This window comes from Pelobates fuscus, chromosome 1 (genome assembly GCF_036172605.1).
Source record: "Pelobates fuscus isolate aPelFus1 chromosome 1, aPelFus1.pri, whole genome shotgun sequence".
In the NCBI taxonomy this organism is placed as follows: Eukaryota; Metazoa; Chordata; class Amphibia; order Anura; family Pelobatidae; genus Pelobates; species Pelobates fuscus.
In genome coordinates this window covers 422682785-422695754 of record NC_086317.1, presented here as the reverse complement: position 1 = coordinate 422695754, position 12970 = coordinate 422682785, and the positions used below count along the sequence as shown (strand labels likewise).

Sequence of the window (12970 nt, the reverse complement as noted above, 5' to 3'; positions counted from 1 at the left end):
TCCTCCTATGTTCCTACAGATTCTCTTTCGGCACTGGATATGCGCAGCAGAAAGCAAGTTCTCCGTCTGTTCAGCTGTCTGTCTGGTATTTCATTCTCTGTAAAGTCAAACCAACTGAGGACTTCTGGTGAAGCAAGCACATTGCGAAGTACATCTACATCTTTGGGGCTCACTTGGCATCTCACTGCACGGGACCACATCACCTGTTAGTTGTCATCTGAACAGAAACCCAGTGAGCAGAACACATTAACTGGATTTCTACTGAAAGCAGTAAATTGTCCATGCTCCCAGTTCATCTCATTGAACCTTACTGGTGAGATAACTCTGAAGCTGAGACCAAGTCCAACATCACAGTGAAACCTTCTTCAACCACTCAGTCTCATGCTACTTGTTCCCCAGTTGTGTGTCTAATCCACCTCCAACACAATCTGATAACCAGACCTAAATTATGAATATTGAAGCCTCCAATGAGAGTGGCAGTGGGGACCTGGATGATGACTATTATTATAATTTACCTGACTGTGGAAAGTATGTGTGTTCCTTCTTTACTCTCACCACACTGATCCCTCTGACTGTCATCTTTCTCATAGTGATGGTCATTGGAATTATAGGGAACACCATCACCATTCTTATAGTGAGAAGATATAAGGAGATGAAGACCACCACGAACTTCTACTTGTCCAGCATGGCAGTGTCTGACATGATTATCTTGCTGTGCTTGCCCTTTGATTTGTATCGTCTTTGGAAGTCTAGACCTTGGATTCTGGGTGGGTTCCTCTGTAAGTTCCTGCACTATGTTAGCGAAGGTTGTACTTACTCCACTATCCTACACATCACAGCGCTGAGCATCGAGAGGTATCTGGCCATCTGCTTCCCACTCAAAGCCAAGGTCTTTGTCACCAAGAGGAGGGTGAAGGTGGTCATCGGAGCCCTCTGGGTTTTTGCCATGCTCTCAGCGGGTCCTTTCTACTTTTTGATGGATGAGATTCCTGCAAATATAACCAATAGTTCTGAGGACAGTATGGAGTGTAAATACACCCCGCATGCCATGGAGTCTGGACTCCTGGACATCATGATGTGGGTCACCACCGTCTTCTTCTTCTTCCCCATGTTCTGCCTTACTATACTCTATGGATTCATCGGGAAGAAGTTATGGAAGAGCAAAGATGAACTCAGAGGACCAAATGCAGCTCACAGAGAGAAATGCCACAGGCAGACTGTCCGAATTCTAGGTAAGGTGGGGCATATTATCATGTCAGTCACAACAAGCACACTTCAACGTGCCCATTTCAGTGTTAAATAGCCTGTCTGTGACCAGATAACTCTAAAGAGGAAATCAGAACATTCATAGTTTAATATATTGTTACTTAAATTTTTGTTAGCCACCTTGTTTGCTTGTATATACAATTTGCATGTTTACTTTTGTTTCTCTGCTGTCTGCTATACATGTTGACATTTGCCCTTTCAGTATGGCATCTTTAAGGACGCAACTTCAGAACTTTAAAGGGAATTGTGACGGATATGTTCCGTCATGTGTCATTAAGGGGTTAAAGGCAGTTTTAGCTCTGTGCTCAAAAAAACATCACTCTTTTACTTCAATTTACTTTATAGCATTTAGATGAATATGTGCAATCATCGGTTAATGTATGTTTTCGTTTTACTTCACTGTAACAATTGCAGTAATCTGGGAGAGTAGATGGACAGCCAAACAAAAATGCATGTTAAAATTGTATACAACTGTAAATTAAACCCTTTCAACCAAATAGCTGTAGAAAATGCATAGAACAGGAGTGTTAACAGCATCCAATGATCACAAATTATTAGGCTATTAGCTAATTTCAGGAAACACAGTAAAGCATGTCAAACATTATTGGCTATTGTTACAATGCTTCTAATACATGTTGCCATATATTACTTTTATAAGAAAACAGTCTGTATGTTTATATTAGTTTGGGGATTTTTTTTTAAACAAAAAGTATTTTTTTCCATACACATTAATTTAGCTAAATTCACCACCAAGGTTTATTCAATAACACTGAGTTAGAATGAAACTACAATCCAAATTGCAAAATATAGACTAGAATAGCTCAGTGACTTTTTGATGTCTGGTGAAAATAACATTCTAGTACTGTATGATAGTTATTTAGTATATTCTCAGATTTAGGCATATCAGCAGTATAATCTACAAGCAATCTTTCTTCATTATTGATGGGCTGGAGTTGCAGTGGCTCCGCTCTCTTGCAATATGGGAAAGGTATGTGAACTGCATACAAAAATGATCAAATCTATCTAACTAAGAATATGGATAAAATGCTTGCATATTTAATTTTTTTTTAAATGGGAAAAAAAAAACGTTATTCTCAAATATATGCATCTCGCTCTACGACAAATAAATATAAAATGCCACAATGACACGGTTCTAACAATATTTCTTATTTTTGAAATGGTATATACTGGTATTCTGATTTATATGAGTACCTTTTGCAAAAGTAAATGTCTTATGTTAAGTCGTACTAAACTGAAATTCGAATTTTCTAAATTATCAGGGTTATTCACTAAAGTGAGTATTTGAAGGGAATTCTGAATTTAAGGTCAAAGTAGCCAAACTGGGAGAAACGTTTAAGCCAGCTATACATTCTATTTCGACTACTCTGGCTTTAAATCGGAAATCCACTTGGTATTCAATTGGAATTCTCACTTTAGTAAATAACCCTTTAAGGCTAAAAGAGCCAATGTGAGGCTTGGAGATTTGGATATTTTTTTCCAGATTTGCTGTTTTTGCCAAATATTGCAATTAATAATTATCATTAATATAAACCTTTTGCGGTACCACGTCATCATGCCTTGGAAATTTCAATATTTATTTGCTGTACTATAATTTATTAACTTGTAAACAAACCAGAAAAAAGATGCCCTTACCACCAGCCATCATCAGCCGTCACCAGTCTAGCTATTAATAATAAACAACAAAAACAAGGTGTCAGTTTGAGCCACCTAATTGAAGTTGGGATACTAGCCATGACTTACTATAAACATCGCTCTGTATTCTGCTTATTATGACAGTCCTATTCTCTAAACAGCCTACCCAATGCAGCTCCCTTTCTGCTTACTAATAATTAATTGAAACGGGTGCTGTTATCCAGTTTCATATCAAACCTTTTAAGTATAGTTTTATATAATGGGAGGGTCTTCTGGGTCCCAGCACTCTCAGCTAATTGATATCATCCAGGTTTGACAAAATTGACATTGATAATTCCGCTTTATAAATGAGGTTGAGATGGGGGAGGCCAGACCCCTAGGCTTATGTCAAACCAAACAGTGTGCTATTAGATTAGGAAGTGGCGCTAGGGGTGTCTAAGCAACTTGACCACTGAAGTGATGTGGAACAATTAGCAGTAACATTCCATTGGTTTCCATGGTGATGAGTGCACGTTCAGATGTCTAGTTTGGATTTGCTTGCTGTTATACAAAGCCTAATAAATGTTACAAGCTAGAGTGCCACGCCATGTTTATTCCTTGGTGGGTTTGATAATCTTTTACAAAAGAGAATGGTTACAAATCATAATTGCAGATATTTGCCAGGGGAGGGTCTAACAGATTCTCTGATTATGTTTGTTTCTAATGGAATCTAAATTGATTTTCTAAACCTGTGCCTCTTTTTTTTTGTCTTTAAGTGGTGGTTGTTTTGGCTTTCATAATCTGCTGGCTGCCTTTTCATATGGGACGAATCATCTTTGTGAGCACAGAAGACATTCGTATAATTGTATTCTTTCAGTATTTCAACTTGGTTGCTATGCAGCTTTTCTACCTAAGTGCATCCATCAACCCAATCCTATACAATGTCATCTCAAAGAAGTATCGAGCTGCGGCCTACAAGCTCCTCATGTCTCGCTCATCAGAAAAAAGGGCTTATAATGTTATCAGTGAATATACCGTAGGAAGTACAGAGATCAGCACTTGTATCCAAAGTGAATATGCCACACACAGCAGACGAAGTAGACACCAGCCATTCACGTCTCCAGAAAACGGTCCAAGAAATCTTCTATATTTTCTAAAGCCATTTCCAAAAAGGAATTGTGACTCTGCTTCACTGAGTTCACCGCAAAATCAGCCCATATAGAAACAGAGAAATAAAACGTCCTGGCTGGCAAATCAGGTGAATATTTCAAGGAAAGATTACATTAATAACACTAGTGTAACAAATGTTCTGCCAAACTAGATTGCCCAACATGGGTTCCTCTACTTCGAGATGTGAGAAAATAGTCTAGATGTCCAGTGCTAGAATCTGGCTTTACAGTTACATATTAGGGAAATGTTCTAATACGATGGTGTTACTTCTTCAGAGGTGACAGATACAACAGCATTTTGTTGGTCAGCCTTTCATTTACTAGTTTTGATGAATCAGCAATATGAGATACATTGAGCAATTCCGCAATATGAGATACATTGAGTAACAATGTGACAAGGATTAATCTGATACAGCAAACGTAAACCATCAATACAGCAGGTTTTGGGAGCGTTGTCAGCAAATATACAATCTAAAAATTAAGAGTTAAAATAAGAGGCAAGGTAAAATGAGGCCGAGCATTCACATAAGGGGTCTTGGTGGGTCCATAGAACCCATCCAGTCCTTGGAGGGGGACAATATTTTGCTGCCCTGCATAAGATTAATTCTTCAAATTATTTTTTAGTTAAAGGGTCACTCCAGCCTCTGTCATTATATATATTATATATATATATAATGACAGAGGCTGGAGTGACCCTTTAACTAAAAAATAATTTGAAGAATTAATATATATATTAATATATATATTCTAAATTGGGCATTAGTAATTTGGTTCACCACTAGAAACCCTTTCAAAGAAGTTATATTCTACCTAAAATCTAGTACCGGGCATTGCTTCCCATGATGATTTCCATGCCCCTGTTGACATCACAGCCTTCCTCGTGATGTCCAATCAAATGCTTCTCATAGAGAAACTCCCTCTTGCAGGCACTGATAACAGATGTTTTTTTTGGGACAGTCATGTGTGCTGGTGGCGCAATTATCCTCCAGCATAAAAGTGTAAAATAGAAAAGCTGCACATACAAACTCTAACTACCATGACCACTTTATGATGGTTGGAATAACACTTTAAGAGCTGCACAGTTAGTCAGTGAAAGGTTGGGAAAGGATTTATTTCAGTGGATTAATAGCAGTCAGTTATAGGATTGAATGCTCGCTGACAAATGTACTATATTCTGGCCTGTGTGCTTCCTCGTAGCCTCCCATCATTACCTCCCCAGAATCCACAGTTAGACACGAGTGTAACAATAAATCACAACACCAAAACTATTTTTAAGTTCCTTTGATTTTTCTTCTGCTCTGTCTCTATATGATCGCATGTTTCCCAGTATGCGTATCACTTTTGTTCTGTCACTCTCTGCCTGTATTTGCCTCTCTAAATCCGCCTGCATGTTTCTCTCTCACTCTGCCTGTCTCGCTTTGTTTCTCTCAGGCATACTGCTTACCCCTGTCCACCTATCTCTCTGAAGTGGTCTGTCTGTGGGAATAAATGACATGGTTTTATGGCTTTATGGTTGACATTGAGCAAAACAATTGGGTGGAAACGACTGCTGGGAATGAATTGGAAGAGGAATGGCTGAGGACAATGAATTGCAAGATATGGCTGATAAAGTGGTTAAAAATGGCGAGGGGCAGACTTTTAATAACAGGTTGGCAATAGTAGATCAATTTGATGTGTGAGAAGGTATCATACTGGGATATTTTACTTATATCTAATATTGAGCAATGGGGCGAGACGAGTAATACAATCTCAGGGGAAGCAGGGGACATGGGTTAGGAATACAGCTAAGAAGTGAAGAACGACATAGGAATATGCACAGAATTTACATTAGCCAGCCAGTTGTCTAATGACCCACCAATGATGCTGCTTGATGTATAGTTGTACCTCTGAAAGTTATACCTCTCTACAGCATTTCATAGCTAAGTTCTGCACATGCCGACTCCACGCACCATGACCACTTCATTTTCTTCCATCTCTAGATTCACAATCCTGATTTCCCAGCAAACACATTAATGGTTTTGCTGCACATTCTGCAGGTACATTTCAAGCAAGATTATTCATGGATTTTTTGTGTGCATGTTTTATGCTAGTTATCGTACAACAATTAGTCTATATCTGGTGCCTATTTCATACATTTGTATACGCATTATTAATTTTAATACAATAGAAATATTTTGCCAAAATGTTTTGAACTCTATACCTTCCCCTCTCCACCCACATACTGCCCCTCCCAACCTCTCCCAGAAAAGCCTGTTGCTGGCTCTCCATCTTCCACACGACCCGCTCACAACTTCCTTTTTTGCACGATCCTGCAGCTATCTGTAATATTAACTTTTTATTCACCTCACAAGCTATACCGTGTATATGTCCCCTGATCTCCAGCCATTACTTCAAATACCCAGAGTAACCTTATGTGTCAACTCCCCGTTATTGCCTTTAGATTGTAAGCTCACGAGTTATCTAGCCAAGCACTTTGTATAAAAGTACTGCATTTGTTAGATTGTAAGCTCACGGGCAGGGTCTTCTGTCCATTCTGTATCAGTAAGTGTTCATTATTTGTCTGTATTCCCTCTATTGTACATCATTATGGAATATGTTGGAGCTATACAAATACCAAATAATAATAATAACAACAAAACTCACTGAACGGGTAATGGTGCCTTTAATCATTGGACAGCACCATGATACATGTCCCGGTTTGTCCGAAATTACGTCATTAATTAGGGGGCCGTTCCCCATAATCATATGCTAACAGAAGAACTGGGGAGACAGCATTGTGCTGTTTGCGTTTTATCAGCCTCTGAATTAAAATGTCTGAGTGTAACTAATCACAACCATTTTTAACTCATTTCTGAATCATGTATATTTTTGTGGTTTTATTTGAACTTCAGTTTGTTCTTTTATCACTATAAGTACATATATAAATGAAGTCTATACATATAATGTAGTAACGCCTAGATCACCAATGTTTCCACTCTCTAAACGATGGATCTTCATCAGAGTTATAAAGCAGAGGATACATTTTGTATTTATTTTTTTCTTAATACATAATACAAAGCAGAATACACATATATGTCTCATGTATAACAATGTAAAATATGTTATATTTGTGTTGTTGTGCTTATTCTTATCATGCCATTGTATATAATATAATATAATATAATGTAAAAGGGCTGGCATGGTATCATATAACAAGGCAATGAGATATATCATTGTAACCTTAACTATTTATTGTCACTGGAATCAAAGGAAACATATTAACATAAATAAGTATTTTTCACTGGGTCTATCACATTGTGCTGTTTTATAAACAACGCATTTGTAGTCCTCTGTGTAATGGATATACTGAGATAACAGATCGTCTAATAATACCAGCAGATATTGTTGAAACATATACAGTCGATCGCTCGATAACACCTTCGTTAAAACCGAAGGGGATTTTTATCTAAACAGTGCAATATTTTAATTAAAATGGGGTTTGCAAATTTAAATCTCTGCGTTTTCAATTTGGTTGTTAAAGTGAACCTGTAATCGGAGTTTTAACTTGCCTGAAATCTGTTCCAAATACATTGAATACACCTCACCTCCAGCCACCATCTTCTGAGCTTTGTGGGTGTCACTCACCCTCCAGTCTGCCTGCATTGTTCCCGCTGTCTTCTGTTATTTTCCCCGTAAGGGCAACCCTCTGGTGTGACAGAACACGCTACTCTGTTGCCAACATTGTTACTCCATTCCTGTACTCAAGTGTTAATTTTGTCGACTAACAATTTTAGTTGACTAAAATTTTTGAAATGTAGTCGACTAAAACAAAAACAATTCTGATGGCTAAATTACGACTAAAACTAACATGTTTTTTTAGTCAAAAGACTATGTCTAAAACTAAATTGAAATTTGCCGCCAAAATTAACACTGCACAGAGGGGCTGTGGAATAGGCAAAAGAAACAGACCAGGGCTTGGGAGAGAGACTGCTAGAGGGGCTGGGAGGACACAAAGAGACAAAGAGGGGCTGGGGAAAGGGCAAAAGAGACAGAAAGAGGCTTTAACTAAACCCGTTAGATTTTAGTCGTGTTGACTAATATCTACTGGAGATTTAGTCACCTAGAACTAAACTAAAACAATTCAGATGGCTAAAACACAACTAAAACTGAAATGGCTTTTTAGTCAAAAGACTATTACTAAAACTGAATTGAAATTTGCCGCCAAAATTAACACTGCTATACTCAGTCAGGTCAGCTAGGTAGTTTCCATAGTAACTACAGGGCATGCGCTGTAGTTGCCAATGTATGGGAAATAAAAGGAACGAGTGTGGGAGGCTTTTTCTGCTCTCATTTATCAGGTGGTTTAAACCAATCTACATGTTTTATTGTGATACATTTTGTATGTCGTCTTAGAGTGATATCAGTCTTTGATAGTTTTGTGTTTGTTGTGGGAAACTGATTCCTGAGCTTATCTATATAAAGTTTATTTTTGTCTTATTTTGAAACTTTATTATCGTCTGTTTATTTGATTCTGCAGTGCACATTCTTTGCGTTATATTTAATTTTAAGGTCATAAGTCTCTCTTTCCAGGTATATTGCTGCCCACAATTCATTTATTTTTGGTAACTTTTTATGTAGATTTTTGCTCTCATTTATTATCCAAGTATAGAGTCTATGCTGAATAATCGACTGACAGGTGGAAGAAAGATAGAGTTTAATTTAGTTTTAGGGTTTCCTATTCTATACAATTTTCCTAGCACAATGTGGAGATGACGTTTGATGCTCTCAAACACCAATATCCTGCACAATTGACTTCATTGTGTCCAGTAGTGTGCACAGCACTTCTTTTGAGTTAAACAATGCAAAACGTTCTATTTTGTCAAATAAAACAAGTCATGTTAAAGGAACACCCCAGGCACGCAGGAACAATCACTTTAGTGGTAGTGGTTATGGTGCCAGGAGTACCCTCAAAGAGTAATTGACCAAGCTGCTTTTCCAATAATCTAACTGAACAACCAGTGGATTCACATATCATAAAATTAAACAAAATAATATTGCTACAATACAAAAATTCTATAAAAATAATTAAAAAAATGATTTCCAGATGCACTCATATAGTCTTTGTAAAACGTTAAAAAAATCTCCAGTCCAAAAGTAACAATGTTGCGGTGTAGCTGCTTAACTTCTTAAAGTATGTAACAGAACTCAGCTCCAACAGAAAAGCACACTCTATAATTCTGCAAGTTATGCTACTGCAAAAATGTGTTCATATAAAAAAAATCGAATCGTAATACTGGTGATTCCTTGCAGCCTAAATTTGTGTTACAGATCCACCTTCCTTGCAGGTCACGTTGCACAGAGCCAGACAAGTGATGATTATGAAGATATCTTTCCTCTTGAATTATCTGCCAATAATTAGGGACAAACAGGGATGCATGCGAAAGTACAGTAACACATCAAGAATTTATCAATAAGAATGTGCTTACAAGACTTATTTCTGCGAAACGCCGGTAACCTGGGATACAGTAAAGATGCCTTGTCTATGTGGCTTCTAACTGGTAATACCTCCCCAGAAGTGCTCGTATTCCTTGGTCTCTTAGGCAACCAGGCACGTTTCGTCCTTCCAAACGGACTTAATTTATTATAAAGCTTATTTTCCAAGTCACAATAAAAATTCCTTCTTGCATACTTTAATTGGTTCCAACAATTATGCATAAAAATTATTTTTCCATCAATCATTACTCAATAGAAATATAAATAATAAATAATACACATGGCTAATAAAAATAATTTATAATATTAGAAAAATATATCTAATATAAATATATTGAAACACCCAATAATAATGAACCATTCCTAAACTAAAATGTTACGTTTAACACACTATCTTCTTCAAATGAAATAATAGGCCCTTTTAATTTCATGGCTGAATAAACCACCTGAATATATTGCGGAGTGCGGAGAACCCTTACTTTTCGTTTGCCTATTACTGTGGATCCAGGTGAACAGGGACACCACCTTCTATCACGAGCACTAAATTAATATTACCAAATTATATAATCTCCTAATTATTAGTTATTTCTTGAATTCTCTTTTTACCTGTAACCTTACTTGCTCTACACGGAAGACATTTGCTACAGTAAAAACATCCCTTGGCTGGTTTAACAATAGATGTTTTCTTTTTCTTACCAAACACTTTGAAAGTAATTTTTTTTTTTAAATTGAGAGTACACCTAAATACTATCTTAGGTTGTTACCTATAAACTTAGTGGTTATGGTGCTTGTAGTGTTCCTCTATGTGTCAAAATAATGCTCTAGAATAGAAAGGACTGCCCACTTGCTGGACATATATGGACATATAATATACTTAAAGGGATACTCCAACCCATTTTAAGTACATAGTTATTTTAATCACTAATTCTCTATTAGGCGTTACTGACTTGCCCATCCCCCCTTTAATAATCCCTAAAGTTACCAAGAATTCAGCACCGGATGAAGCTTCCCACGCTGGGTTCACAGTCTCCCTTGCGCGGTCGAATCAAATACTTCTCAACCCCCCAAAAAAATGCCAATTAAAGGGGTAGGCAGGCATTATATGAAAGATGGACAGTGGGTGGGGAGATGCATATCTGTCACAAGCATGCTGTGAGTACTGATGACAGGCGTCAATTTTGCACAGAATTTATTTCAGGCAACCGGAACTAAAAGTCATGTCTGCCAGGGGTGTAATTGGTAGAAAAGCTACACATACAGACTTTAACCACTATGACCAAATGAAGTAGTCATGGTGGTTGAAGTGATCCTTTCATTTATATGTGTAGTGTGTTGAGGTGGTATTGATGCTGATCAAAACTGCCTTTTATTTTTCTTAAAAGTTAAAAAGTCTATGCTCCAAAAAGCTTTACATAAAAGGGCAATAGCTATATGATAAACTCTTCTGTTCTATATATATATATGTGTATGTTAACATTATTTCTGAAGTAAATGAGAACTGATAATTGTATATTTTTTTTTTTTCATTTGGTCGGTTTTGGCCAAATTTGCAATTCAGTACTTTGCATTTTCTGGTTTAATTAGTAACCGTGTCAATATAACATAACATCAGAAATGTAACATTTAACAAAACAATATCTATGGGATTTCGCATAAAATATATATAAATCTGTGTACTGTAAAATCTATGCATAGTCAGTAAAGGAGTTGTATTATTGTTATGTGTACAGTTGCTCTTTTAAATAAAAAAACATTTATCACATTGGTTCCTGTGTATGATACAATTCTTTAAAAAATAAATCAAAAACTAAAAAGTCTTAAAGTTTTAACAAATAACACAGACACTATGAATGGTGTGCGGAGGCCGGGAGGCTGGGTCAAATAACACAGACACTATGAATGGTGTGCGGAGGTCGGGTGGCTGGGTCAAATAACACAGACACTATGAATGGTGTGCGGAGGCCGGGAGGCTGGGTCAAATAACACAGACACTATGAATGGTGTGCGGAGGTCGGGTGGCTGGGTCAAATAACACAGACACTATGAATGGTGTGCGGAGGCCGGGAGGCTGGGTCAAATAACACAGACACTATGAATGGTGTGCGGAGGCCGGGAGGCTGGTTCAAATAACACAGACACTATGAATGGTGGGCGGAGGCCGGCAGGCTGGTTCAAATAACACAGACACTATGAATGGTGGGCGGAGGCCGGCAGGCTGGTTCAAATAACACAGACACTATGAATGGTGTGCGGAGGCCGGGAGGCTGGGTCAAATAACACAGACACTATGAATGGTGTGCGGAGGCCGGGAGGCTGGTTCAAATAACACAGACACTATGAATGGTGGGCGGAGGCCGGCAGGCTGGTTCAAATAACACAGACACTATGAATGGTGTGCGGAGGCCGGGAGGCTGGTTCAAATAACACAGACACTATGAATGGTGGGCGGAGGCCGGCAGGCTGGTTCAAATAACACAGACACTATGAATGGTGTGCGGAGGCCGGGAGGTTGGGTCAAATAACACAGACACTATGAATGGTGAGCGGAGGCTGGGAGGCTGGGTCAAATAACACAGACACTATGAATGGTGTGCGGAGGCCGGGAGGCCAGGAGGCTGGGTCAAATAACACAGACACTATGAATGGTGTGCGGAGGCTGGGAGGCTGGGTCAAATAACACAGACACTATGAATAGTGTGCGGAGGCTGGGAGGCTGGGTCAAATAACACAGACACTATGAATGGTGAGCGGAGGCTGGGAGGCTGGTTCAAATAACACAGACACTATGAATGGTGTGCGGAGGCCGGGAGGTTGGGTCAAATAACACAGACACTATGAATGGTGTGCGGAGGCCGGTAGGCTGGGTCAAATAACACAGACACTATGAATGGTGTGCGGAGGCCATGAGGCTGGTTCAAATAACACAGACACTATGAATGGTGTGCGGAGGCCGGGAGGCTGGGTCAAATAACACAGACACTATGAATGGTGTGCTGAGGTCAGGAGGCTGGTTCAAATAACACAGACACTATGAATGGTTGCCTAAGAGACCAAGGAAGGTGTGCGGAGGCCGGGTCAAATAACACAGACACTATGAATGGTGTGCGGAGGTCAGGAGGCTGGTTCAAATAACACAGACACTATGAATGGTGTGCGGAGGTCAGGAGGCTGGTTCAAATAACACAGACACTATGAATGGTGTGCGGAGGTCAGGAGGCTGGTTCAAATAACACAGACACTATGAATGATGTGCGGAGGCCGGGAGGCTGGGTCAAATAACACAGACACTATGAATGGTGTGTGGAGGCCAGGAGGCTGGTTCAAATAACACAGACACTATGAATGGTGTGCGGAGGTCAGGAGGCTGGTTCAAATAACACAGACACTATGAATGGTGTGCGGAGGTCAGGAGGCTGGTTCAAATAACACAG

General features: G+C 38.8%; 1 protein-coding gene across 1 annotated transcript; it reads left to right on the top strand.

Moving 5' to 3' along the window:
* The first annotated feature begins 448 nt into the window (after positions 1-448).
* On the top strand, positions 449-4120 carry MLNR (motilin receptor). The gene is made up of 2 exons (XM_063438895.1): positions 449-1232; positions 3675-4120. The coding sequence occupies exons 1-2, from the start codon at positions 449-451 to the stop codon at positions 4118-4120; spliced, it is 1230 nt and encodes a 409-aa protein (XP_063294965.1).
* The last annotated feature ends 8850 nt before the right edge of the window (positions 4121-12970 follow it).

Excerpts from the sequence above, each read along its gene's own strand:
- MLNR (XM_063438895.1), top strand. The coding sequence starts at position 449 with ATGAATATTGAAGCCTCCAATGAGAGTGGCAGTGGGGACCTGGATGAT. Across the intron at positions 1,233-3,674 it reads GCAGACTGTCCGAATTCTAG|TGGTGGTTGTTTTGGCTTTC; the intron begins GTAAGGTGGGGC and ends TTTGTCTTTAAG.